The sequence below is a fragment of the Lissotriton helveticus genome, chromosome 3_1 (assembly GCF_964261635.1).
Source record: "Lissotriton helveticus chromosome 3_1, aLisHel1.1, whole genome shotgun sequence".
NCBI classification, from domain to species: domain Eukaryota; kingdom Metazoa; phylum Chordata; class Amphibia; order Caudata; family Salamandridae; genus Lissotriton; species Lissotriton helveticus.
In genome coordinates this window covers 1,959,217,008-1,959,244,074 of record NC_136061.1, presented here as the reverse complement: position 1 = coordinate 1,959,244,074, position 27,067 = coordinate 1,959,217,008, and the positions used below count along the sequence as shown (strand labels likewise).

General features: G+C 46.8%; 1 protein-coding gene across 3 annotated transcripts in view; it reads right to left on the bottom strand.

The window, feature by feature from the left end:
- Positions 1–27,067, bottom strand: part of PIAS1 (protein inhibitor of activated STAT 1) — a 906,486-nt gene that overhangs the window by 606,474 nt on the left and 272,945 nt on the right. For 2 of the 3 annotated variants that reach the window (XM_078683057.1, XM_078683060.1), the window contains exon 3: positions 1,462–1,543. In XM_078683057.1, the coding sequence (XP_078539183.1) occupies positions 1,462–1,543 (82 nt within the window). The remainder of the gene's footprint in view (positions 1–1,461; positions 1,544–27,067) is intronic. The other variant, XM_078683058.1, reaches the window with a different exon arrangement.

Here is a 27,067-nt window from a genome sequence, read left to right as displayed (position 1 = left end):
AGGATTGGTAAAATAAATTAACCCTCTTAAGATGTTATGGTTACATATAATGACATATTTAACTCTCACCAAGTAATGGGACAGATAATAGATAAATGTGACTTGGTCACTAAAAAACAACATAGGGACAAATGCTGCTCTTCCTCCTCCTCCCTTAGCTTGATCCATCCACCTCCAGACCTTTGAACGGAACTTGAGATCACACAGGACGGCTGTCAAAATTTTAAAAGAATTAAGATGCAAGCATTCTATCTGACCTAAACAATCATGTTAGTGTTTGGTGAGAAGCAAGAGTGGGTCTTGTGAGAATAGCTTTTAACTCTCATAGTATCGGATTGCAAACAGCCATACCCTGTAATGAAAACCAGTGAGTGAAATTTGTCACATTTAAGCCCAGCTGACCAGCGACTCTCCACATACTGATGCTCTGAAGCAGCAGTTGACATGTAAAAACAACAATAAAATATTTGAGAGGATGGCAGTGTCTGAACGGAACTATGAAATAACAAACCTTTTAAACAGCAAGATTCAAAGCTCTACAATCTTGAACAGCACTGTTATGTATATTCTGAACTTACAGCTATATTAAGGACAACTTTTCAGAAAACCAACAGCACTGACTGATGTAGCAGCCTAGGTCTTGAGAAGGAGGTGAAACTTGGCCTTCTCAGAGACATCGAATGCTACCACTCAAACCTGACTAGCAAAACAACAAGGCAACCCATAGGAAGGAGAACCCTTTTCAGCTTAACACCCCATGTTACACTGTCTCCTCAAATTTAGAGGTATTTATAACTAAACAATTTTTAGAAAAACAATGAATGCTGAAAGAGGAGTATTCCAGATTACACGCTTCTGGCATGTCCGGCTTAATCCCCATTTGTAATGGTTAGTGTCTAATCACTTCGCACGAATGAGGGCTGACCAAGGGTGACTGTACACAACTGGACCATGTAACAATGGTATAGTATATAACCTACATCAGGATAGGAATTAAATGCACACTTCCTTACTCTAAGCTCCTACTCTGTAGCCACTTGAGTCCAGTACAAACAAAGGGCAGAGAATGTGTCAGTTAAGAATTAACTTCCAACGACATTCACTCACTTAACCTCGATTTAAAAAGTGCACTACCACATTAGAGGACTCCAAACGTGCACACCAATTCCAGCCCAGGTATGGGCTACAGTTCTCATTCATTACAACCATTTCACTCTTCAGTCTCTTATTCCACTCTTTTTCCATCATTATCCTTGATAAAATATCACACTTCACTTCCACAAGGGTAATTCAGTTAAATGCCAGAGAGTCAAAACCAGCAAAGAAAAAATAATTAGGTTTTCACTATCATGAGATGCATAAAAGTCGTGCTGATACCTATTCCATCTTAAAATCATGTGCACATAGTTCTACATTATCGATCAACACATTTAAGATATCTAACTCATAAGAGAAACTTACATAGAACTGCTGATCTGTTGTACTTGTTGAGGTGTTAAAGCAAATGCAAAACAGGTTTCTTGAAAACGCTGGCCATTATCTGCTGTGGGAAGGAAAGAGAAAAAGATGATTGGGACGCCTTGAACTAGAAAATATCTAAAAACAAAATTACACTGACATATCAATTAGCAGGATGATTACATTATGATAGACTAATGTAAAGCAGACCGCCCCTCTTATAAAATGAGCTTCAAAGTTTGAAATTGAAGTAAGGCTGTAAATGTATAGCCAAATTATCATTAAAAAAAGGATATTCAGATCAATGCCCTGAAATTAATCCAGCATGGAATTAACAATCCAGAGGGCTAAAGATTCACAGATCAGAGCAGCATGCTCTATTTTCTTCTTAGAAAAGGGAAACATGTTAATGGGGAACATATTACCAATGCGGAACCAGATACAAAGATTTCAATTCAAAATCGAACAATATTCTACCATTTTTTCCAGGCTTCATGCGGATGTAATATTCAAAAGACAATATTTACATAATACATGTTTAACAATTGAAATTCTCAGTACGTTTACATGACAAATCGCCCTTCAAATGTATACCTAATTACAGACACACAAGTCAATGCTGTTAATATTTTTGCAGCATTCAAGTAGACACAAAAAATGTTAATACCAAACTTTATATCTTTTTTATGCCATTTATTAAAGGGAGGAATTGTACACACCGTGCTGGTTAAAAAAAAAAAAACTAAATCACATGGCAAGAAATAGGGCAGTTTGGTTCATCTTACAAAATTAAAAGAAAAACAACTGTCCAATGATAATTCAAAACTGTTTAAAAACAATTGCATGCTGTGGTACACCACCTAGACCATGGACATTTCCCATTTCGAAGACAACTTACAGGCATTAAGATCATGTAGGATAGCCTACAAATTATTATGTGGTTTGCCCAATTACAAAGCATAAAAATCGAATCTTATATCTCTTTTTCTATTAGCCTTCGCCACAGGGTTGAACTTCCGATTAATATTTTAACATTGCATTGAGCCTGGAAATAAGACACCTCTTCTAACTAAATGCAAATATTTACATTTAGAGTTTAAAAGAGCTTCTACAATCAACATTTTACAGCATATTCGGTACTAAACAATCTATGATAGAGTGGAAATATTAAGCATGGCAAGGATGGGCTCTTGTAGGTATCCTCGCACCTCTGAGGCAATATGTGAAACCCTGTTTTATCTGGGGGGGTTTTGGAAATGGAAAGCTCATCATGTTTCACAGCTTGTATCAAGTAAATGATGACTAAGAAAATGGCAGTCATGAAATTTGATGGTATTTGTACTTCTATCTGCTACAACACAGTTGTAAATAAAACATCTATGCCTCAACAAACGGCACATCAAACAAAATTAGCTTTTATTGCCTAGACAAAATATGCCTAACATCACAAAATGCCCAAGAAATGTACAGGATGCTTTAGACAGAGTGAAAAGATGCTTAATGTGGCATATGGACCCCTGATGTACAACTTATTACAAGAGCTCAATATTCAAAAGGGCTGATGCTGGCTACCAGCCCTTTGGCTTAGTCCATGCCGGTTTTATTTTGTCGTGCTTTCTACAAATCTTTATTGTTGGAGAACTGCCAGACCCTCCTCAATCTGACAAAAAAAATACACTGGGTAAACTAAAAAAAAATTTGGGGTCTCAAACATACACTGATGTCAATTCACCCGCATTCAGAAAGTGTCACCAACATTTTTACTTCCATTCAGCTGCCTGACAAATTGCCTCCTTTTACTTTAACAAACACCAGTTTTTCAAACCTAAATCGTCCTCCAAATAAGCATTGACAAAGCCAATAGGCGTTGGCTACGAGAGCTACTTGCTTTGTCAATGTATGTTTTAAGCCATATTGTACAGCAGCATGGCTGAAAGTCTAAAGAAAAACGCTATTAAGTGGCAACGCTTCACTTTATTTTTTTCATTTCCACCATGTTGCAAAGACATTCACAAAGCTTTGCCAATGTTTATTGGGGCCTGTCTTAACAAGAAGCGGATTGTAGAGAGAATTCACACTCCAGTGCATTTGGGCAACTTCTGCTTTTTTAGCACCCAGCCATAAGAGAACAAATCTGAAAACTTAGTTTACCTGTCGGTGTAGTTTTGCAGCTTGAAGAATTTTACTAGATTCACATGCTGTGCACTATTCCGCCATCTAGTGGTTCTGTCTGGAATTGTTGTATTGGTCTTTTTTTTCTCTCTCGTTAGTGGGCGTCAACATACTGGTGTCCTCGTGTGACGTTGACGTTCTGCCTCCGAAAGCTCCCACCTTTGGTCGCCATTTTCAGATTCTTTTTTTTTTCCCCCTCAGTCTCATCTTCCTTGGTGGAGGAGGGTGGGTTCGCTAGTGAACCCAGAAAATTCTTAAAGCTGCAAAACTGCACTCTTGTTTTTAGATAAATATGATGTTTCACTTATTCTTGAAGAGCACTCTACAATGCATAAAAGTAATGATTATACCGGTGTATGGAAAAGTTTGCTAAATACAATGAATTATATAACTACTACACTTGATTTTCATTCAAATAAGCTCGAAATAAAGGTGGAACTTTTAAATACACTTGCAGTCTATGTGGCTGGTATTGACACAATGCTACAAAATGTGACACGTTTGGTGGTTAAGGCCCAAACTGAGGTTAATGATCAATTAATGAGATGCACATGTTTTCACATTCTGGATAAGATGCCCGATCTCCCCAAAGTTGTAGGGATCATTTGTTGACTAACTTAAAAAAACAGCTGGTTATCCAATCCAGGTCGGTTCCCCAGTTTGTCATAAGAAATTGGGAGTTAGTGTACCTAGCGTGAAAGCGAACCAGCAACAACCTCAGGCAAATGAGTGTCAAACATTTTAGGGTACCAGAGGAGCCCGGGGATGTGGGGGGGTGAAGTCACTCTGGGCTTAGACCCACAAACTGATGAAGGTCATGATCTCCTGTGAACTAAGATAATCAAGTTAGCATTGACTGCTAAATCTCATTGCTCAAGCGTGGAGTATCGTCTCTATAGTTTCAAGGATTGCCCCCCACTAACTAAAAGGGAAAGAAAAAGGCAGCGGAAAGCTAGGAACAATTTGCTTCAGTAGTCACATTAGCCAAACCTACGGATTGTTATCCCATTTTTAAACAAGCTAATATGAAATGTCCAAGTCAGGACGGTGCTCAAAAGGATGAGGAAGCTTCTATAGATCTATTGAAGCTTTTGAGGTGTAAGGCCCAGGCACCCGCAGTTGGTGGACAAAATAGAGGGCTCATGGGCTAGTGGTACAGTGAAGTCGGACCTATTAGACATCAGTATGCAAGAGGTGACTAGGTATGATTGCAAGCCCCAGGAGATTAGGCCCCAATCCCATAATCAAGCAATTCATACGGAGAATAGGCCAAATCCTGCAGAAATGATAGAGCCCACTGTCTTACAGAGTTTACCGGGAATAGTTCCAAATATCACTTTAGTTAAAGAGTGTAATCCAGGCCCATCAAACTCCCTCTGTTGCAGACAGGATAATAGTGCTAAACATCGTGATACAAAACTAGTAATGCATCCCTTTTATGAATCTCAGGGGTCCCATGACAGTCTTAACCGGAGCCTAATATTTAAAATAACCTCAACCACTCCAGAATTATAATTTATTAAAACCACAGACTTGGTATCAGTGCAGCTTAAACACATACACTCAAATACTTTGAGAATCTACAATAACAACCTGGTCCTCAAATGATACTGTGACCAAACTATTAGAATCAAGTCTGTATTTTATGGAATGTGGCATTAACGTAGAGAATACCGGTCTACATTACCCCCCTATTCTAGAGGTACTGCCACTTAAGGTGTAAAAGGAAATAATAATGGCCGATAGTAGGAAGCCAAGTCCAGTACTTGGGGGTGCTTCTGTTCCATCAGCTAACCATTCTTGCAGTTCTGGCCTGTTGATCACCAATTCACAAACCGGGAGAGGGGGAGGTGGGTGGAGAGCGATGTTGCGAGTGGCTACCTAAAAATAATGTACGAATATGGGATTAGTCCTGGCTTCCAGCTACTCATCGAAGGCACCCCCAAGAGATAGAAATTGAATTTCCTAAGCAACAGATAAAGGGCCTCCTGATTACATTGCACCAGACACTGTTGGGACACTAAGGCGTAGGGCCCCACCCACTGCAAACATGAAAGAGGACCCCACAACATCCCAGGAAGATCCTAATAAGCCCACTATTGGAGGGCAAACACCTAAAATTACTGTCCTGGAATGTTGCAGCCATTGAGACCAAACTTTCTGACCCAGAGTGGGGAACATTTATTGATTGCCACCATATTGTCCTATAGCAAGAAACCTGAGCGACAGAATCTGTGCATCGCCTGGGTTTCGGTGCCTTTAGTGAAAAGGCAGTCCCATCGTTGGCAGGGTACCCCTCAGGTGAACTTTTAATATGGCTAAGACTGGACTTGTTTCAAACGGCCAAAATGCTCCCAACTAAATCTAAAGATTTACTTGCACTGCAAATTACTATTAAAACCCGGTCAGGGAATACCAGGGGCTTGTAAAGGCAAGATGGCCGAACAGAAGTAATCCGTCTCGGCTCCCGGTCCACGCACTGTCTCAACTCCCATAGAGGCGGTCTTCGCGACTCTCTCTTCCGCCATGGACGCTGTGTGTGGGGCGCTGATATGAGGCTTTGGCGGAGAGGGACTGCGGTGGTGGGTTGTCCCGTTGGCTGCCTTGCTCTTCCCTGCGGCTGGTGCGGCTCCAGTAGTGCTCGCGCAACATGGCGGCGCGGCCGGTGCGTTGCCTCCCGATGGCGTGCCCCGCCTTTGAGCGCTGCTCCTGGCACCCGATCTCTCCCGCGGGAGTCCTGTGAGGTACTTGCGGCAGGCTGTAGCGGCAATTTGGCGCACACAACGCGACCGATCTCTTCTTTGCGGGTGCCTGACTCCAAGATGGTGGTTGCACGGCGATTTTTGAAGGTGAAGCCCCACGTGAGGTGTTTGATGCCTTCCTTTTCGTGCGGACTCTATGCATAGAAGGGCCGGTTGTACCCTCGCTTTCTCCTGGGACGTGGCGGCTTGGTGGTGGTGGCGAACAGGGGCGGCACTGTGCCATACATTCCATCTCTGGTTGCCTGCCCCTGACCCTCCCCCACTGTGGTGATCCACGTGTGCAAGGCCGGCCCGGAGATCTTCCTCGTGAGCTGGTGCCCTCCTGTCCACGTTGCAGCGGAGGTACGCTAGAGTGTTGTCCTGGACCTGGTTGTTTGCCTGCGCTTGCTATCCCTGCTTGGTGGAGTGTCCCCCCTTTCCAGGGTCTGCTCAGATGGGCCTCTAAGACTACCTGGGGGACGAGTTGACGTAGTGAGAGGACTGCCCCTGGACGCCCAGAAGCTACGAACTCGCACGCGCTAGCGTACTTTGGAGGGAGGGGGGTGGTACCCCCTATGCCACGTAAGAGGACAACGGCGAAGACCCCCAACAAGGTTACGGACTTTTTTTCATCGGCCGAAACACGATCATCGCAGCTGGGAGACACGAGTGGAGCCACGATGGCCCTTACGAAGGCGGATTTTTTAGCCATGTTTAAAGATTTTAAAACCGAACTACGCAAGGACATCGGGCAAGACATCAAAACCTCACTTGATCAGCTATTTTTCCCTGGTCCTATTGAAAGCTGTGCGACTGCGGGGTGGTGCGGGCGGTGGGAGGGGGGAGTTGGGGAGTGGGGGAGTGGGGGGGTTGGAAGGGGGGAGAGGGTGGGGGTAAAGTTGGGTGGGTTGGGGTGATTTATGTTTTCTTTGTAGTGTTTGTTTATACAGTGGAAAAGTCAAATGCTAATGATATTGTGATGTTTATTTTGACAGGCTCCCCTGGGAGTCAGGGCCCTGTGCTGCATCTGACGGCTGTAATGCCAGAAACCGGTCCCCGGAAGCTTGTTTCCTTTCCAGTGAAGAATTGGCTTGGTAGTTTGGTCTGCCCTGTTCCCATGATGCACTGGGCCAGGGACGGACTAATTTGCATATAGCCAGGTTCTGAACTGGGATGGTGCAGTGAGCTAAAAAACGGTGATGGATCAAGCCCTGATCTGTTGACTGGGTAGGAGTGTTCTGATTAACTCAGATACTCTGTCCATCACCACCCCCTTTTTGAAATCATCTGCAACTATGACAATAAAAATTTTGTTTTAAAAAAAAAAACCTCACTTGATCAGCTGCGATCTAACTTGACGGATCGACTCTCCTCCCTACAACAAGATGTGGACTCTATAGGCACTAGGGACCTCGATCTCGAGGCCCAACAACAGGAACAGGAGTGACTTACTACCGCAGTCCAGGAAGACGTGCGCTCCCTCAAGGAACAATTACTTCAGTCGCAGCTGAAGGCGGAGGACCTCAAGAACCGGGCTCGAAGAGAGAATATACGTATTAGAGACCTGAAGGAGGGTGCGGAGGGGAGGGGGCCTGGAGGCATTCGTTATCGGCCTCTTCTCAGAAATTCTGTCACCACAGTCCATCAAAATAAAATTGGACAGAGTCCACCGCGTGGGGTCTTCGCCACAGGGGGAGAAGAAAAGACCACGAGATGTTTTGGCCAAGTTTCACTCGTATAAGGTGAAGGAGGCGGTCCTGCAGGCGGCTAGGGCAAGAGAATCCATTACATTCCAGAACTACACCTGCGCCATATACCAGGATGACGCACCTTCAACTCTGGCCCGGAGACAGCAGTTCCGACCCATCACTACCAAGCTACGCGACGACAAGATTCGATACAGATGGACCTACCCCTTTGGACTTAGATTTGATTTCCAAAACAAGCGATGCTTTATCACGGACCTGCAGGAGGGCCTGGACTTGCTGGGCATCTCTTCGAGTGACGAGGCTCCGGCCCGGGATGGATCTGGTGAGGCTGCTGGGGATGCCTCGTCAACATCGGCCTGGTCGCGCAGGGGGAAACGCTGACTGCTGTGGGCCCACTTACAGCCTGGAACTCATTGCCTTTGACTTGCCTTCTGCCCCAGCCGAGGTCCCCTGCTGATTGAATACTCGGTGCCAGGGGCCTGCATCTACCGGGAGAGCTGGGATTGTTGTTCCCTATGCCCCGCTGCGGCCCCTGCACTCGCCTCGTCGGAGACTCCGTGTACCGGGGTGAAGAGTGGTGTCCATTAGCGGCCGCCCACGTAAGATTATTGTCTCAGTTCCACTAGGGATGGGCTGGCTGGGCAGAGACTTTCCTGCTTGTTGTTATGATTCCGGAATATTGCTATTGCTGTCTACTATGTTCATACATGTGGCTATGGCTTCCTTTCCAATTACTGTGTGCCTTCGGGCATGGACAAATGCTGGGTCTGATTTGTGGTCTTATGCACCTGCCTTTTTTCTACTACACCGCACCAGTCAACTTACGTTTCTGCCTTGTTGGGACGGGCGTGGTCGGGGTCCTCGGACCGGATACCCCCCCTTGGCCTTCGAGGGGTTACCTCGACCCCGCGGAGGGCTGTTACGCTCGTTTGAATGTTCTCTTTGTTTTTTACGTGTTCTTGTTTTTATGTGGGATTTGGGGGGGTTAGGGAGGGTTGTGGTGGCGGCCTTTTTTGCTCTGGCTCCTACGGGGGTTGCAATGATGTGGGTGAGTCAATTTTGTCAACTTTGGTTGTGCGTTCTGAAGGGGAGTGGCGGGGGTGGTGCGGGGCATCTGGGGTAGGAGATGGAGCGTAGTCCGTTGGGTGTAACGTGATGCCAATTGTCATTGGCACTTGGAATGGTAAAGGTCTCAACTCCCCGCAAAAGCATCACAAAGTGTGGAAGTACATTTTAGACCACCATCTTGACATTGTAGCCCTACAAGAGACACATCTGGCTAGAGCCAAGGACTTGCGCCTCCGTCACAAACATTTTCCTATAATCTATCGGTCCTTGGCGATCACGAAGCACAGAGGGGTGGCTATCCTGTTCCACGCTTCCACACAATTCCAGCCTTTGGGAGTCCAGACTGATAAGGAGGGGCGCTGGCTTTTGATCACGGCACGGCTAAGGGGAAAATCTGCACCTTTGCAGTGACCTACGCCCCAAACACAGGCCAGGGGGCGTTTCTGAATTCCTTCCTGGGGAAACTTACTGATTTTGCAGAAGGGCCACTGATTCTTATGGGCGACTTTACCCTAATTTGGCACAAGGAACTGGATAGTACACATACGCAAAGGTCTCCCATGGGTTCCTTCTCCGGGGAGGTACAACAACGGCTAGAAGACCTGGGTTTTTCTGGATTCCTGGGGCGCGCTCCACCCACAAACACGGGACTACACGTTTTACTCACATGTCCATCGCACCTATTCTTGATTAGACTACATCTTCCTTAGTCAATCCCTACAGGGTGTGTTACAGGCCACTAAGATTTTCCCATTCTCAGTCTCCGATCATAGCTTATACACGGTCTGCCTCAACTGGTCTGGTAACGTCTCCACTACCCCCAGAAGGTACTTTACACCGTCACTCATACGTGATAAAGATTCATGCACCAAGCTCAGATCCGCCATCACTGATTTTTTTCAAAGCTAACAACCCCGACGGCACCTGGATCTACACTACTTGGGATACATTGAAAGCGGTCACACGGGGGGAGTGTTTTGCCCTTAATTCTGCCGTAAATAAGCAACGCGCGCAGCAGAGGGAGGCTTTGGAGGCTGAACTGACCACACTTGAACACCAACACAAAGCCAATCCCACCAGGCAAACACTGCGCCACCTTACGGCCCTTAGGGGTAAACTTCGGGCCATTTACAACAGGGCAGAATTTACTCTTCCTAAATTACGCCACTTATCCTATACTCAGGGCAATAAAAGTGGTAAACATCTTGCCAGGCAATTGAAGGCTAAAAGGGAAAGGGAGTACATTGGAGGGATTCTGGGTCCCGGGGGAGAGGTGACACAAAGACGAGGATAAAGCTGCGTTGTTTCGGACCTTCTATGAGGACCTGTACTCCAGGGATTCTTTAGAGGGGGAGGCCCAACAGAGAGATCTTCAATCACTGCCTCTGCCCCAGGTATCCGCAGCTTGGAATGACCAGCTCTCTGCACCCATTACCCTGGATGACGTCACGTGGGCCATTAAAAATGTGAAATCTCACAAAGCCACGGGCCCGGACGGCTACACGGCCCTTTTCTACAAGACCTTCGCCCCTGACCTTTTCCCTTACCTAGTGCGGCTTTTTAATAAGATGGCGGAAGAAGGAGCTGCCTCTGGCACTATGTCCAAGGCAGTGATTTCTGTGAGCCCCAAGCCCGGGAAAGATTCCCAACGTTGTGCCTCCTACAGGCTGATAGCACTACTCAACCTCGATGCCATGCTATACTCTTCCATCCTAGCCAAGCGCCTAAACGACCTTATGCCCATCCTCATTCACCCGGACCAATCAGGGTTTATTAAGGGGCGTCAAACTCACGACAACACTCGTAGAATCATTCACTTAATTGAGAAAGCCTATAGATTCCGAATCCCTGCGGTCTTAGTAGGATTGGACGCCAAAAAGGCTTTTGACAGAGTGGATTGGGCTTTTCTGTTTAGCACGCTCTCGGCATTTGGCTTTTCCTCCAAATGTATTAACATGGTGAGGGCCAACTATCGCCTTCCTAGCTCCAGGGTGGTGGTTAATGGAATACAATCGCCTAACTTTCTCCACTCCAGAGGCACGAGACAGGGCTGTCCCCTTGTCCCACTCCTTTTTGCACTCAGTATTGAACCCTTGGCCCTAGCAGTCCGGTCCAACCCAGACATTCATGGCATCCCGTTTATGGGGGAATCCCACAAAATATCCCTGTTCGCAGATGATGTTCTGTTGTCCTTATCCAAGCCTGAGATGTCCCTTTTGAATCTGCAATCAGAGGTAGAGCGCTTTGAACTGGTGACGGGGTTCAAAGTTAATCTAGGCAAGTCCTACATTCTTAATCTCACTCTCTCACCCGCGGATGCCCTACGGCTACTCCGCTATCTTGGGCGGCCTCCTCCGTTCAATATTTGGGGATCCAACTTACGCCGAGTCTGGAAAGATTGTATGCTGCTAACTTCCCGCCCATTCCCACAAGTATTGTGGCTGCACTCACGCCATGGAAGCCTTTATTCCTTTCATGGTTAGGACGCATTCACGCAGTGAAGATGACACTATTGCCCAAGCTCCTTTATTTATTCCAAGCTTTACCCATCGAGCTGGAGCGTGACTTCTTCAAGAAGGTGGAAGCTATGATGAAAATGGCTCTAAAGGCCTGAGAAACACCTGGCCCCCAGGGAGCCCGATTCTTGTAAACAATCACCCCCTCCCCAGCCACCCTCAGCGTGATTGCTTTGCAGGGCAGGGGGTGCAGTAGAGGCCACAGCTGATAATCGCTGTATGGCCTGCACAGTGAAGCGCTTTCATTTCTGTCTCTGTCTCCGTGCTGTGGGCCGTTTTTAGGTCTCGCCTAGACGAAAGCAAAGCGAAGCTTTGCTGTCTAGGGCGAGACAACTTATGTAGTTACTTTTGGGGGAATGTGGACAGCAGAGTTCCACGTGCTTTTCCTGGCCGAGATTTAACCTCGGGAGCGCGCACGTCGCCGTGCCTCATATTCCCATTCTCAAACAAAGGCACTCTCACGCATGCGCACATACACACACTGCATACACACACGCACCCCCCCTTAAACAGACACACGCTGCATACACACACGCACCCCCCCCTTAAACAGACACATGCACGCACGCACAGACACACTCAAACAGACACACGCGCGAACACCCCCACCCTCAACCCCACTCACCGGGCTCCTCTCCCCTTACGCATGGGAAGGCACTGTGGAGCTCTGTGCCAGAAGGAGCGCTGTTCTGAAATCACCGCCGCCTCCCACAGCGGCATTGTAGGGAAAATCAAAGTTGCCTCCCCGTAAACACCGCCGCAGCCCGGGAACGTCGGGAGCCTCAGAAATCCCGAGCGCAGCTCCTCTGACGTCAGACGAGGAGCCGCGCTGGGATTGGTGCCGGTGGGGCCGTTGCCTAGAAACGGAAGACTCGTCGACGCCTTTTTTTTTAACCCATCGGGGTCCTCGTCCCGCTAGCCTGGAAGTATGGCAGTATACTTAGAGACGGACGCCTCGCTCCTTCGCCTCCTTCCTGTCCAGCATTCAAACTGGGGGGCGGTAAATAAACACCAGTCAATGCACACTGTGGTCTAAGTAGGTTATTATAGAGGATCGTCTAAGCTTCTCCTGAAACTGTTTGTGAGTGCGTCGAAGACGGCAGATCACGGTGTGCACAGGATCACACAAGCTTGTTCAGGTATGAAACGGAGATTCTAAGTTCAGAGTCAACTAATTATTCCTACACTGTATCCCCTTACTATCTGGTGCTTAAAATAAGGGCTGAGGGGGCATAAATTGGGTAATTCCATTTATTTCTCTGCAGAGTCTCGTGTAGGTTTGTTGCATGTGCTGCTGCTATTATTCTTGTGTTGTGTGTACACCGGGCAGTGCAGAATGTTTGGAAAGCGCCTAAACGTAGCATAAAGGCGCATGTGACGCTTTACACAGTAGAAATAAACAAGCAATGCCCCTGACATCCTAAACCCTTCTAGACCCCAAGGAACGTGTGACAGAAAAAGCCCCACTGCAGAGCAGGCCGTGCCGCAAGCTTCACTGAACAGGTCACAGTACTCAGGCCCGCATTATTAAAGTTTGAGCTATTGGCGTTGCATCATTATTTGCAACGTCAGTAGCTCAAACTTTAATTACTGCGAGACCTATTGCATTGCAAATGCTTGTTTTTCTCCCATTTCCCAGTCGACAGAGAGCAGAGAGCACTCTGTGGACTGGGAAAGGGGAGAAAAAAAAACGGCCCACAGAGGGCACTGAAACAGCGGCCCTTCGGCCGATTCCTGAATGCCTGCAGTGCCAATCCGCCTCTGTATGTCCTACAACATTAAGATTTATTGTCCTCGGGCGTGGCATGGTCGAGCACCAAGATGGTGCTTGACCGAGAAGCTCCCGAGCTGCCACGCTGCTACAGATGCATATTGGCGCATTAATGCAGCATACATAGCTCTGATCATCGGCACCTGCAACCGGAAACCAGCCAGCATGCACGGAGAGTTGCTGCGGCAGTGAAAAGGTCCTGAGGCGCCGGGAAAGGCTCCCTGCGACTGCGGCCTGACGCGGTCCTCGGAGGCCTTGCAACGCCAGGTGTCACGGGTGAGCCTGAGGGAGGGGCCGTGGTTGCAGGAAGCGGCTACAGGATCCTATCTAGCCCAGGGAGCTGCGACCTGCAGAAATGTGGCCGAGAGTGACCAGTGCCTGGCTGAGTCGGCGGCGACATAAATGGTTTGCTCTGCGCGGGGGTGGAGACCTTCCTCTCCCGTTTATAGATTACATGTGCACCTTGGAACAGAGCGGCAAGTTGAGGGCTTCAAGACTGCTGATGGCCCTCTATCATATGCTGGGTGTGGTGACTGTCACGAATGGAGACCCTTTGAGAAGCGCTCTGAGAAAGTGAGCCCCCATGCTTCCATTCATCGATAAAATAATCGAGCTGCGCAATGATGTGTGCCCCAAACATCAGCTGAGCTGGTGCCTGGGGCGGTCTGTTTGATGAGGTGGTGGAGCTAATTGCAGTCTGCTATGCTTGATCCGGGTCTGGGGACTGAGGGGGTTGCTGTGGTCTCCGCCCCCCTCACCCCCCCCCCGCGCTTTGAATTGCACAGTAGTGCCTGGTACTAAGGACAGGTGCCTCATCTTGTCACAGCGCATAATTTATCAACATGGGTCATAATGACCCAAAGCAGAGGCAGCTCACCTTTGAGGCCTTCAAGACCCCGAGGAAAGACTGCGGTGAAGAACCTCATCGGGAGAATCCATCTGATCGTGCAGACCCCCTGGCAACTGGTGCTGCAATGGTTGAATTGCTTCTGTCCGTTGTCACCTCTGCTTTTTATGCCGTTGTCCCCTCTGCTTTTTATCAGCCCCATGGATCCGCTAGTACAGCATCTGCAGGAGTAGCACCTGCACCAGGGGGATAGGGTTTCATCAGGGACCCCTACTCATAACTGTATTTTTTTGTTTGTCTGCGAGCCTGCTCTTAATCTCAACCCTATCACGAGAGAGGTGGTACGGTCTGGTGTCTTCTCCGGACTGGTCACCAAAATGGAGGAAATCAGAAATATTCCCTTTGACTGATGCCACCATGCCTTTCACGCTTGAGTTCCCACTGCGATGGTGCTAGGACCCCCCCCCCCGAGGTACCTCTGGGTAATCCTACATCGCGCGGCCTCGGAGGTGGTACAGCTAAATTATGGTTCGCCTATTGATCAACTTTCCGGTCAGATAGACCACTGGATTGCACTGCCGTTATCGATAGCAGGGCGCATTGCAATAATTAAGATGTCCTGCTACCTAGGTTCTTGTACCTTTTTATGAATATCCCCTACCCCCTCACGGTATCCTTTTTTAAAACACTTAGAGGAATGCTGACTCGGCTGATTTGAGCGGAGAGGCAAGCACGAGTAGGCTGGAAAACTCTTCAACCCTTCGAGAGGGTGGGGATACGGGGTGCCAGACTTTTACTTGTATTACCTAGCCGCACAACGCCTATTTTTGGTACCACCTTGATGCGCGCCGTTTTTGAAGCCTGAACACATGCAAGCCCGTCCTTCTACACTTTCCACTATCCTTCCGCAAGGGCTTAGGAGAACCCTGACTGAAATTCACACTCTACAAACCACGATTTGCCCTTGGGAGCGCCTGCGTAGATACCTGGGGCCTGCACACCTGTATTCTCCACTCTTTCCGATCTTGAACAACCCCTTGATAGCACCCACGATATAAGTATTGACAGAGCAGGTACATAGCCACTGTCAAGTGCATAATATGGGCGGCATGTTCGAGAGCAGGCAACTACATACAATGACGGATCTAAAGGCGGATTAAGAAGTACATATGCTTGACCGCTTTCTGATGCATAGAACGAGGGCTGCGCTGGCTGCAGCGCTTCGTCCCGAGACTGAGGAACCTATAGATTTCCCCCCATTGACCACAATTATTGCGGCGGCAGATGGCGCACACTTAGTTTCTAGACTATATCCACAGGCACAGGCACTCCGACCAATGATGGGTGGTGGGGCCCAGGAGGCCTGGGAGAGAGATCTGGCACTCCCTATGACTGACAAGATGTGGGCGTATTGCTATTAACAGACACGCTTAGGGTCCAATAACTATAAACACAAACTTTTACATTTTAAATATTTACATAGAATTTATATCACTCCTGTGTTACTCGCAAAGATGGACCGTTCGAAGCCACACCGCCGTCAGCGATGTGCGGCGCCACGGTATGATTTTATCCATCTGGCCTGGAGCTGTCCTATGATGCTAGCCTACTGGGAGGTGGTGTTTGATTTTATCCATCTGGCCTGGAGCTGTCCTTTGGTGCTGGCCTACTGGGAGGTGGTGTTTGATTTTATCCATCTGGCCTGGAGCTGTCCTTTGGTGCTGGCCTACTGGGAGGCGGTGTTTGGGCATCTTGAACAGATGGTTGAGACCGAGATTCCGCACAAACCCTTGCTTGCCCTGTTGGAGTATGTGCTTCCACTGAGTCAAGGGATAAGGCACTTTTTACTGCCATCACCCTAATACTGGCCAAACAACAGGTTTCCTTGAATTGGGGTAGAACTACATCACCTGTGGTAGGGACGTGGCTCAGGGATATGGTGTATAGTGATACGACCAGTGATGTATACTCGTCCCTGCTTCCGCTTGCTTCCCGCCCTAAAGATATTTGGCAGCCACTCTGCTCCTATCTGTTGTCACACCTGGAGTTTACGGATTGAGATGCTATGCGTGATGAAGTGCCTACTGGTCCTATGGATCGGAACTGTCAAAATGTTTTTACTACGTGAACCTGTACTGTTTTTGTTTTGTTTCTAGACATGTCAACACGTTGTGTAGATAATTAGACACCTGTCAAATTAGTAAGTCACATTATCCATATTAGGAGAACAATGCATCTGTGTTTGTCTTGTTTTCTTTTGTAGAATTTGTTGAAAAATTCAACAAAAACAGTTGCAAAAAAAAAAAAAAGATTTATTGTCCTCAACAATTAGAAAACACCTTGCTCTCTTTAAATTGCAGATTACAGATAGCAACCTATTTTAATCATGAACTGGTGGGGACTTTGAGGTTAAAGATGAAGCAGCCAACAGAATGTCTTGACAAAAACTAAACACCAACATGGTTTGACTGCAAATAACTCCAAAAAGGTGCAATCTATAAGCTCCAGGAAGGTGCAGGTTGAACATATTTACCATTAAATATAAGAATGGTTCTGAAATGCTAAACCATTTGCATACCGTGCGATTCGGGGGGGGGGAAGAAATCACAGTTCACAACGGCAAAATGGCTTCTTGCTATCTACCAAACACCTTATGATCCAGTAAAGCCCTTCCGAATCACAGAATGAGTGCTCTCCCCAGAGGAGTACCCAGATGCAAAAGCAGCACTGTTTCTTTGGAGGACCACGAGCTGCTTTAAAAAAACAAGCATTTGCAATGCAACAGGTTTCACATTGCTGATAGGTTGAGGTATTGGCTTTGAAAATAATGCAACGCCTATAGCTCATACTTTCAGTAATGCGAGACGCAGTGCATTGCAAATACTTGTCTAGTGAGCCAGGACCCAGCATTGTATGTCTTGGTGCAGTACCGGAAGCTGCTCCTAGAGGTCCCTAGTGAGCAAGGCACCACCATTGTATGTCTTGGTGCAGTACCGCAAACTGCTCCTAGAGGTCCCTAGTGGGCAAGGCACCAGCACAGCATGTATAAGGGCAGTACCGCAAGATGTTCTAGAGGTCCTTAGTGAGCAAGGCACCAGCACCTCAAGTATAAGTGCAGTACCGCAAGCTGCTTCTAAAGGTCCCTTGCAAGCAAGGCACCAGCACTGTGGACCTCATTTGGTCACATATGTTACTGCAACCTGCAGAAGATATGGTAAATCCACCCTACCCATTATGATTTGCATGCAAGACAGTACTACGAGTACATTCCAATAGCTATGTCCATATATACAATTCGTAGAATTAATACATTAATTTAGGATTAGATTGTACTCTGTTTGGAGCTGATGAAGGCAAATTTATTGATAGTCTCATATATATGTGTGATGTTCCAGTGAGTAAAGTAACCACTCCCAGACTAACTTAGCACCAAGTGTGTCTTGCCTGAAGCCTTTTAAGAAAATAGTGCCTCGAGGCTGTAATTAAAACCTAGGGAGTAACAGCACATGCAACAGGGAGGGTTCCTCATGGGAGCTTACAAGAAGAGCGAAGGCAGTACTAAGGAGGGACTACTAAGCCTAATGACCGATGAAAAGCCACTATTTACGAAGGACAGCCCTTTACAAAAAAATAATTATGTGTTGGTTTTGAAAATAGCAAAATTAATAGCTTTGTCATTTACAATTCCAATAGTTTTAACTTTCGCAAACGTGACACCTATAGCATGTGTAATGCAATATGTGTTGTATTTACATGACTTAGATGTATTAATATTACAAATAACAATGGCTTTTAATTTTTTTAATAATACTTAATTAAAACTTATTTTAATTTATAATGGCAATAGCTTAAACTTTTGTAAATAACTTTTGGGAAGATTATGTTCAGTGTATTTTATTGTGATGAAAATCCAAAAACAGAAGTGAAATATTAACGTCTTTTTGTGACATTTGTAATAAAGCTTGAAACATTGAGAGAACATATTAGAACCAGTTGTTGAATGGTTGCACAGAGTGATGCTGTGGCCTTCAGGGGCGCCGAGGGGTGCTGTGGCGCCGAGGGAATCTGTGGCGCCGAGGGAATCTGTGGCGCCGAGGGAATCTGTGGCGCCGAGGGAATCTGTGGCGCCGAGCGGTGCTGTGGCGTTGAGCGGTGCTGTGGAGTTAAGTGGCTGAATGACCAGCACTGAATACTGTCTGCACAATAATATTGGATATTTACATCTGAAGAAGTGACCCATGCAGGGATAGTTGCTGCATTCTTCTTGCGCTGTACATTCTCTGTTGGTCTAATCAAATTAATTTCTGTCTCTATATTGTAATTAGTAGCGGGTGCCTGAATACATACATGCAAGCGTGTAATATGACCAATTCTACTAGCCAGGTTAAATCCCACATGCAGTTAATGGAGAGCCTGCAGTTAATGGACACGTTATCGCACCAATGACTTGCTGCGGGGGCGGGGCGGCTTTTATTAGGAAGAGTTAAGCAGAGGAAATGGCGAGACACTTGAGTTCAAGCATGACACGCTCGGACACAAAGTAAACACTCCGGAGCTGGCAACTTCACCACAGAAATAAAGTGTTGCCAACAATGCGTTGTCCACTGAGGTGAATAAAGAACAACCAAACTCAAAATGATCATAAAAACAACTGACCGCAAGAGTGGAAAGACTTCGGTCATGATTCCGTGGGGAGAGGAGGCGGATGTCACATGTGGCTGCTATGTCTCAGGCTCATGGAACAGGTGCAGGTGTGCTGGCTCAATCGTGAGATAAACATTACCTCACAGAGAGCGGCGAACAGTATGGAGTATGTAGTCAAAAAATGTCATAAACGTGAGTGCATGCGTGAGGTGTATGTCCGCTATCAGGCAAAGAAACGGTGGTCATTGAGATAAATAAATAAGAAACACGAGGGAGGAATGTTGGGGTAATTAAAGCTGGCCGAGCACGAGCTGGGGAAGCTTCACGCTTGAATGCCTGAAGTCGGAAGGGTGGGAGGGGACTGGGGACGCTTCAGATGCCTGGCTCGGGGAGCAAACTGGAGTGAGGCTGATGGGTTTGTGCACGCGCGTCTCACACGAGTGCACCACATGCATTGGAAGGAATCCGCTTGTTCAAGAGTGTTGTTTCCCCTACAATATGTCAGAGCTATATAACAGCTCGACCTAAGTATTGTTTCCCCTACAATATGTCAGAGCTATATAATAGCTTGACCTAAAAAGTTATTTCCTTATGAAAGCAAACACAATGATAGTGATCTGTTTCTTACAGGCCACCTTCCCTATTTGAAGCTGATCAAAGGGAGGTCGTAAATGACCTGCCTAATTAATATACACTATTCAGTTTGTTTTGCAACCCCTGCAAATGGAGATGTTACAACGGGATAGGTTAGTGCACATTTGCACAGCAAAATTACAAACTGGTCGCAAAAGTCGGTGTGCACTCTGACCCTACTTTCCGTGACCATTCGGTTCATAAACCTGCCCAGATAGCTAAAGGAAAGGCACTTCAACTACCGTTTGTTTAGTCACTTGCTTTTAAGCTCACTACTGGTGAAAAGCTTTCTGGTCACTTGTTATTAGAAATATTCTGTAGACAAACCAAAGGTTTCAGGCACCATATTTCTCAGCACATCAAGAAAAATAATGTATTTATCTGCAATCGCATTTCAAGCAGAAATGTACAAAAGAACAGCAACAGTCCCTAGCAAAACAAGCAAATAAAGTGGTTAATAGACAAAAAATAAATAAAGCGAGTGTGTAAAGAATTATAGACACCGTTTTGACACTGAAAAGTGAAGACCTTTGATACTACTTAAAAAGACTACAACATTTTGCCTAACGTTAAGCATACCACAATTTTACAGGTTTGTGAGGTACATGTAGAGGCTACCAAGGATATCCTCTCACAGGACTCAAGATTTCTCCCATCGGATACATGCACCCACAGGGGTGTTGATTGTGGCAAAAGACACTGACCTTACACAGATGTGGTAGAAACAGTCAGGTAAGCATTGGGCGCCTTGCTATGTGTGATCTAGAACAGGTCACCCTGATTCCTGGGGCAGGTACAGTACTAAGTAAGGATGGAATAGATAACTGAATAAAGAACCAAGGAGCCTGAAAAACCGCTCTGATAAAAGTTCAAAGTAGCCATTTTGGCAAATGTCTCAGAGGACAAAGAGAGAAGCCATTTTTAGGTCTCGCCTACGCAGCGCACATGCGCTGCTTAGGAGGGGAATCGATCAGCATTTTGGCCAAAAACGTGAACGTTTTGCATTGCTTTCTATTGCAATACGTGCACGTTTGGCATTTCCCTTGTGGGAGCGAGCTTTGGCGCCATTGGTTTGTAATTATCTTGAAAACAGATGGTGCACCTACTCGCTCCAGCAAGGGAAATGCTGTCCTGCTTGAACAATGGGATTCCCCTGATATTTACACATATGAATCTGCGGGCTTGTTCTCTTTACTACGTTTCTCACCATTCTCGCGTCTCCTGGGGCTTTCCAATGTCCCCGGCATGAACAATGGGATACCCCTGTGTGATCCAAGCGCTCCACTCGCGGGATGCTGCAGCTGCGCGTTTGCCGCGCTTGTTACGTTTGGTGCACGATATGAATGCCTAGGGTATAGCTCAGCCCGCCCCATTAATTTCCCGTTCCGCCCACCTCTAGATCTGCAGATGCTGTCCTGAAAGACCCGCCAAGTGCTCTCATTTTCAGATTTAGGGCCTGGTAGATTCGCTATTGAAAGCATCAACTTTGTGCATTACGTATACAAATCATCTAGCGTGTATCGCTGTCTGTGTGTATCTACCACGTAATAATACTCTTGTTGAGTGCTAACACGGTAGGTCGCTACCAAGAGCAGTTGCCCTCCAGGCTGATCCTAGGTTGTTTCATTCATGTGACTAACACTCAGTAGGCGGAGCTCACTATGCGAGCAGTACTCCTCGTTTTCTCGTAAAAAGTAGTGCCGAGCCCTTTCCACGCTTGTATCTGTTTTTGTTAAACTATGAGGAATCCATAATATCTTTTGAAGTAAGCAGCTCGTTTCGATCATTGCCAATGGTGCTGAAAACACAGGTAGGGCCCGAAAGTGTCTAAAAAAAAATCTGTACAAAGTTCGAGAATGTTGAGCAAGCGTCACAACCTGTGCCTGCGCTTCAAGTGCTTCTTTTGAGGCACTGATCAATGCCATTTGCTTAACATTAGGAGGCAGTGTTTTGTCGGACCATAACCTCTTGGATAGTACTTTTGTGCCTTATTTCCGTTTGTGCTATTTCTTTTTCTGTTTATGCCTTTTTGCCTCTTGTGTTGCCAGAGTCATCATGTATTCTCCACTTTTTTTCTCCACATCGGATACGTGTTCGCAAACGTAGGAGGGCAGGATTGAATTTCTTCCCAGGGACGAACTTTGTTCGAATACCGATGCACTGCAAGAAGCAGAACATATGGTTATGAAACTTAAGTACATCTGAAGTTTTGTCTTTTGGATTGGGATCTTGTGACATTAGGCTTTAGGTCTGTACGTGTGACTGTGTTAATCAGGGCTTTATGTGGGGTGAAAAACAGGGGGGGGGGGCGCTCAAAGGGGCATGGTCACTAAGGACGTGGCTTAAAACGCCCAAGCTAAAAATCTGTGCTTAGCATAGTGTGCCGCCCGACTTGTATTTTGCTTTTTCTATTATTGCATCTAGATATATGATACAACAAATAACATCATACTTACAACACGTCCGGATTATTGGCTTTGACAATGGTTGCTAGTTGCATAAGATAAATAAGCAGCAACTATGGCTTGTATAGAATATTGAAAAAGCTTCTACTTAAAGCCCTGGTGACACCACCACAATGTTGCTGCTACGGAGTTTCAAAAAGAGAAGGGAAATCCCGAGAGAAAACTACTCTTTAAAGGATTTCCCTTCCCCATCAACGCTCATCTACCATGACGTCATACCGTAACTTCTCCACTAGTGAGAAGTGAACAGTGTGAGAATGCGCACATTGATGTGCCTACTGTCACTGCAGTCGGGAAAAAACAGAACGCCAGGGCACAAAACAGAGCCTGATAGAGACCAGTTTCAAGGCCTCCTTAAAACAAACATTTGCAATGCAATAGGTCTCGCATTCACACAAGTTATGGCATTGTAAATTGCAATGCCTTTTTTTAATTTGTTTTAAAAACCAAAACATAATTCAAAAGCATTGTCATTTACAATGCCAATAGCTCAAACTCGCGTAAATGCGAGACCTACTACATTGCAAATGCTTGTTTTTTAAGTGTGATTCAGAAGGGGTGGAACATGAGAGGGATCAACTGCCTAAGCTTGTTATTTTCAACCCAGTTGCAGTGACTGGGAATAGTATGAAGGGGTAGGATGCAAGGGTACTTGTCTATATAAACCTAAACATGACACCAGAGTTTGGGAGAGCGGAGATGGAAATGAGGTGAAAATTAACAGTTAGCCCTCTTCTTACAGACAAGTGGGAGCATGATAAACGTGGGAGCATGATAAACAAGGGAACTATCACAAACCATCTTGAGGAAAGGGAGAGATGTGGTGGAAAGCAACAAATTAACTTGTATCCCTCTTCTTACAGTAAGTGGGAGGAACAATGGTAAGCCTCTTCCTTCTCACCTCAGGACTACTACAGACTTGGGCATGAAGCAAGGATTCTAAATATAATCAACTGACTAAAAGTAAAGGCACTGCGCTTTAACAGTGTCTGGACTGAGATAAAATGGAGTATAACAATTGAACCGTGGAAATACTCTACTGAAATTAGAAATGAAAACCTCATATTCACATACAGAGTTAAATCAATTGCATAATTAGCTTTGATCACCCACTAACGTCCATCCATCATGCAGTGAATCCAGAATAAAGTTGTTCAATGTGGGTGGTGTCAAATGTCTAGTCTTTGGCTAGATGTTCACTGTCTAATGGTATACTCTTGAATGTTCTATCATACCAGTATCGGGCATCCATTGATGAGTAACAAATCAAGAGTATGAATTTCTCTCGGTTACAAGCGCGATTATCACAGAAAATACCCCACTATAGGATGCACAGAGCTAGTGGATATTAGTACGGATGGAGACATTGACAAGGGGTTTCTGGAATAGTTTATTCGTCCAACAAGTATTTGTTTTGGTTTTAGGGTCTACTAATAGTATCATTGGTACTACTTATACACTGTAATAGATAGTCATGGGTCTGTTATTTACACTGCACTTTGGATATGTGGTCCCAAACTACGCCAAGAAATGGAACATCCAACATAGCATAACTAATGACTCTTAGGAAACCATCTTTTAATGGTACTTCCAATCCTGGTTTTGGAAGCTGTATTTCCTTCTGTAGAGCTGATTATTAAGTTCCAAAATATCCTTGTTAATTTTGATGGCTTTAACCCATTAACCGCGGCGTAAATTCTGCTGCGGTGCGGGTGATTTCTTGCGCGGGTTGGGTCCGCGTCGGCCAACGGACGTGCGCAGCACTACAAAGGTGGTGCTCGCGACAGCTGTTGGCAGCAGCAAATGGGTTAATGAGTACAGCTAGGATGGTTACGTTCAATTCCAAGGGTCTGGCTAACCCAGCAAAGTGTAGTGCATGTTGGAGAGATATAGATATATATAGATATATATAGATATATATATATATACGGTCGCCAGTAGGTATATATAGTTAGGATTGATTTCCATAGGGAAATCGCAACATTCTATTGGGAATAACTTTGGCGCCGGTTGAGGAATCTGCCTGAATTTTTCAGCAACTTTGCCTCGCGGCGCTCCGGTCCTTCCCTGAAAGTTTGGGGGGGGGGGATTCGTCAAGCGGGGGCCGAGATAAAAGGGGGGTCCCAAAACGTGTTTTCCCCATGGTAATTTCCATAGGGCGGTCGGTCGCACTTTTAGCTCGAACGGCTGAATGGATTTTCACCAAACTTGGCAAAATTGTAGGGACTGGTAGCCCGATGTGCCTTTGCTATGTCTCAAGATATGTGCTCCAGTGGATTTTGAGTAATTTAGGTTCAAAAAAATTTATATATCTATAGCAGCTTACCCGTACGCTTACCCGTACGCTTACGGTACGCGCACGTACGCGTACCGTACGCGTACCTCTAGTGCGCGAGCTGCATTCTGATTGGCTGCCAATGTCTGTCAACACTCCAAAACAGAAACTGTTGGCAGCCATCTTGTGCCTCGGTAGACTGAGGCACAGGAAAGCAGAAAAACAAACGTGTAGAACTCAAAAAAGGGGCAGGGTAGAAGCATCCTGACCCCCTAGGCCTGGTCAGGGGGTCCCACAAGGCCCAAAAAAAAACAAATTCGAAAAATCGCGGAGTACGCTTACGGTACGCGTACCTCATTTTTTTACAAGGAAAAAAAAAAGATTTGGGGGCCTTGTAGAAACACTCTGACCCCCCTAGGGCTGTTCAGGTGGTCCCATACGGATATTAACATATATAAATGTTATCAGCTAATAGAATTAGCATTTAAAAAACCTTGTGAGTTCACTGAAAAAAACAAAGGTTTCAGGCCTTATATAGTTAGGAATTAGCATTTAAAAAACCTTTGAAATTCACTGAAAAAAACATAGGTTTCACACCAGTTATAGTTAGGAATTAGCATTTAAAAAAACCTATTAAATACACTGAGAAAACCATAGGTTTGACACCAGTTATAGTTAGCTGAACATTTTACTCATACACACACACACACCCCACACCCACCCCTCCCACCCCCACCCCCACATATACCTCACACACCCACACCTCCACCCACACCCAAACACCCCACACACCCACACCTTACACACCCCCACCTACACCCACACACCCCTACCCACACACCTCACTCCCCCCCACACACACACACACACCTCACAGACACACCCCACACATACCTCACCCCTCCCCCACACACACACACCTGACACACACCCGACACACACACACCACACACACACCTCTCTCACTCACACACACACACCCACACTCCTCACACACACACACACACACACACACACCCCTACACACACACTCCCCACACACACCCACACACCCTACACACACACCCCACACACACACCCCCCACACACACACCCCACACACACACACCCCCATTTCCCCCACACACACACACACTTATTATTATTATTTTTTTGAGGGGTGCCCCACACACATACCCCCCCACACACATACCCCCCCACACACACACCCCACACACCCACACCCAAACACCCCACACACCCACACCTTACACGCCCACACCCACACCCCCACCCACACACACCTCACCCCCCCCCACACACACACCTCACCCCCCCACACACACACCCCACACACCCACACCCAAACACCCCACACACCCACACCTTACACGCCCACACCCACACCCCCACCCACACACACCTCACCCCCCCACACACCCACCTCACCCCTTCCCCACACACACACACCTCTGACACACACCTCACACACACACACACACCCTTACACACATCACACACACACACCACACACACACTCCTCTCACACACACACACCCACACCCCCCCACACACACACACCCACACACACACCCCCCCACACATCCTACACACACACCCCACACACATACCCCCCCACACACAACCCACACACATACCCCCCCCACACACACACCCCACACCCCCCCCCACACACACACATTTTTTTTATTTGTTTGAGGGGGTGCCCCACACACATACCCCGACACACACACACACCCCACACCCACCCCCCCCACACACACACACCCCCACCATACCTCATACACCCACACCTCCACCCACACCCAAACACCCCACACACCCACACCCACACCCACACCATACACCCACACCCCCACCTACACCCACACACTCCCACCCACACAAACCTCACTCCCCCCCACACACACCTCACAGACACACCCCACACATCCCCCACACACCTCACCCCCCCACACACACACACACCTGACACACACCCCCCACTAACACACACACACCCTACACCCACACACACATTCCTCACCCCACACACACCCCCACACACCCCCACACACATACCCCCCCACACACACACCCCCCCCCCCCCCCCCCCCCCCCACACACACACACATTTTTTTCTTTTTTTGAGGGGGTGCGCGCCCCGGTACACGTATCGGTACACGTACCGGTACGCGTACCCTGAAAAAAAAAAAGAAAGTATTTTAAAAATGTAGCATTTTTATATAAATTGGAGGTAGTTCTGAAAAGAACTTTTTTTATTCTCATTGTTTTATATTTTTTTTATTGTTTTTGTGTACCCCGTGACTTTTAAAAAATATATATATATTTTTTTTTTGCCTTGGGGGTCCTTGTGGGACCCCCTGAGCAGGCCTAGGGGGTCAGGGTGTTTCTACTCTGGCCCGTTTGCGAGTTTCACACCTTTGTTTCACTGCTTTCTTGTGCCTTGGTTCGAACAAGGCACAAGATGGCTGCCAGGGACACCCAGTATGCAAAGGGAATTAGTTCCCCCTCTTCAAACATGCACGGGGGCTGCGATGCAGAGAGGTGTAAAAAAGGGTGTGGCCTCATTACACCTCTATGCAATGCAGCCATCTGGCGCATACTGGAGGCTCCTGGTGGGCTAGTTGGCCCCCAGGGATCCCCATTATGCAAGGGGAATTAGTTCCCCCTCTGCAAACGCGCCAGGCGGCTGTGTTGCAGAGAGGTGCAACAAGGGGCATAGCCTCATTACACCTCAGCAATGCAGCCCCCTGGCGCATACTGGA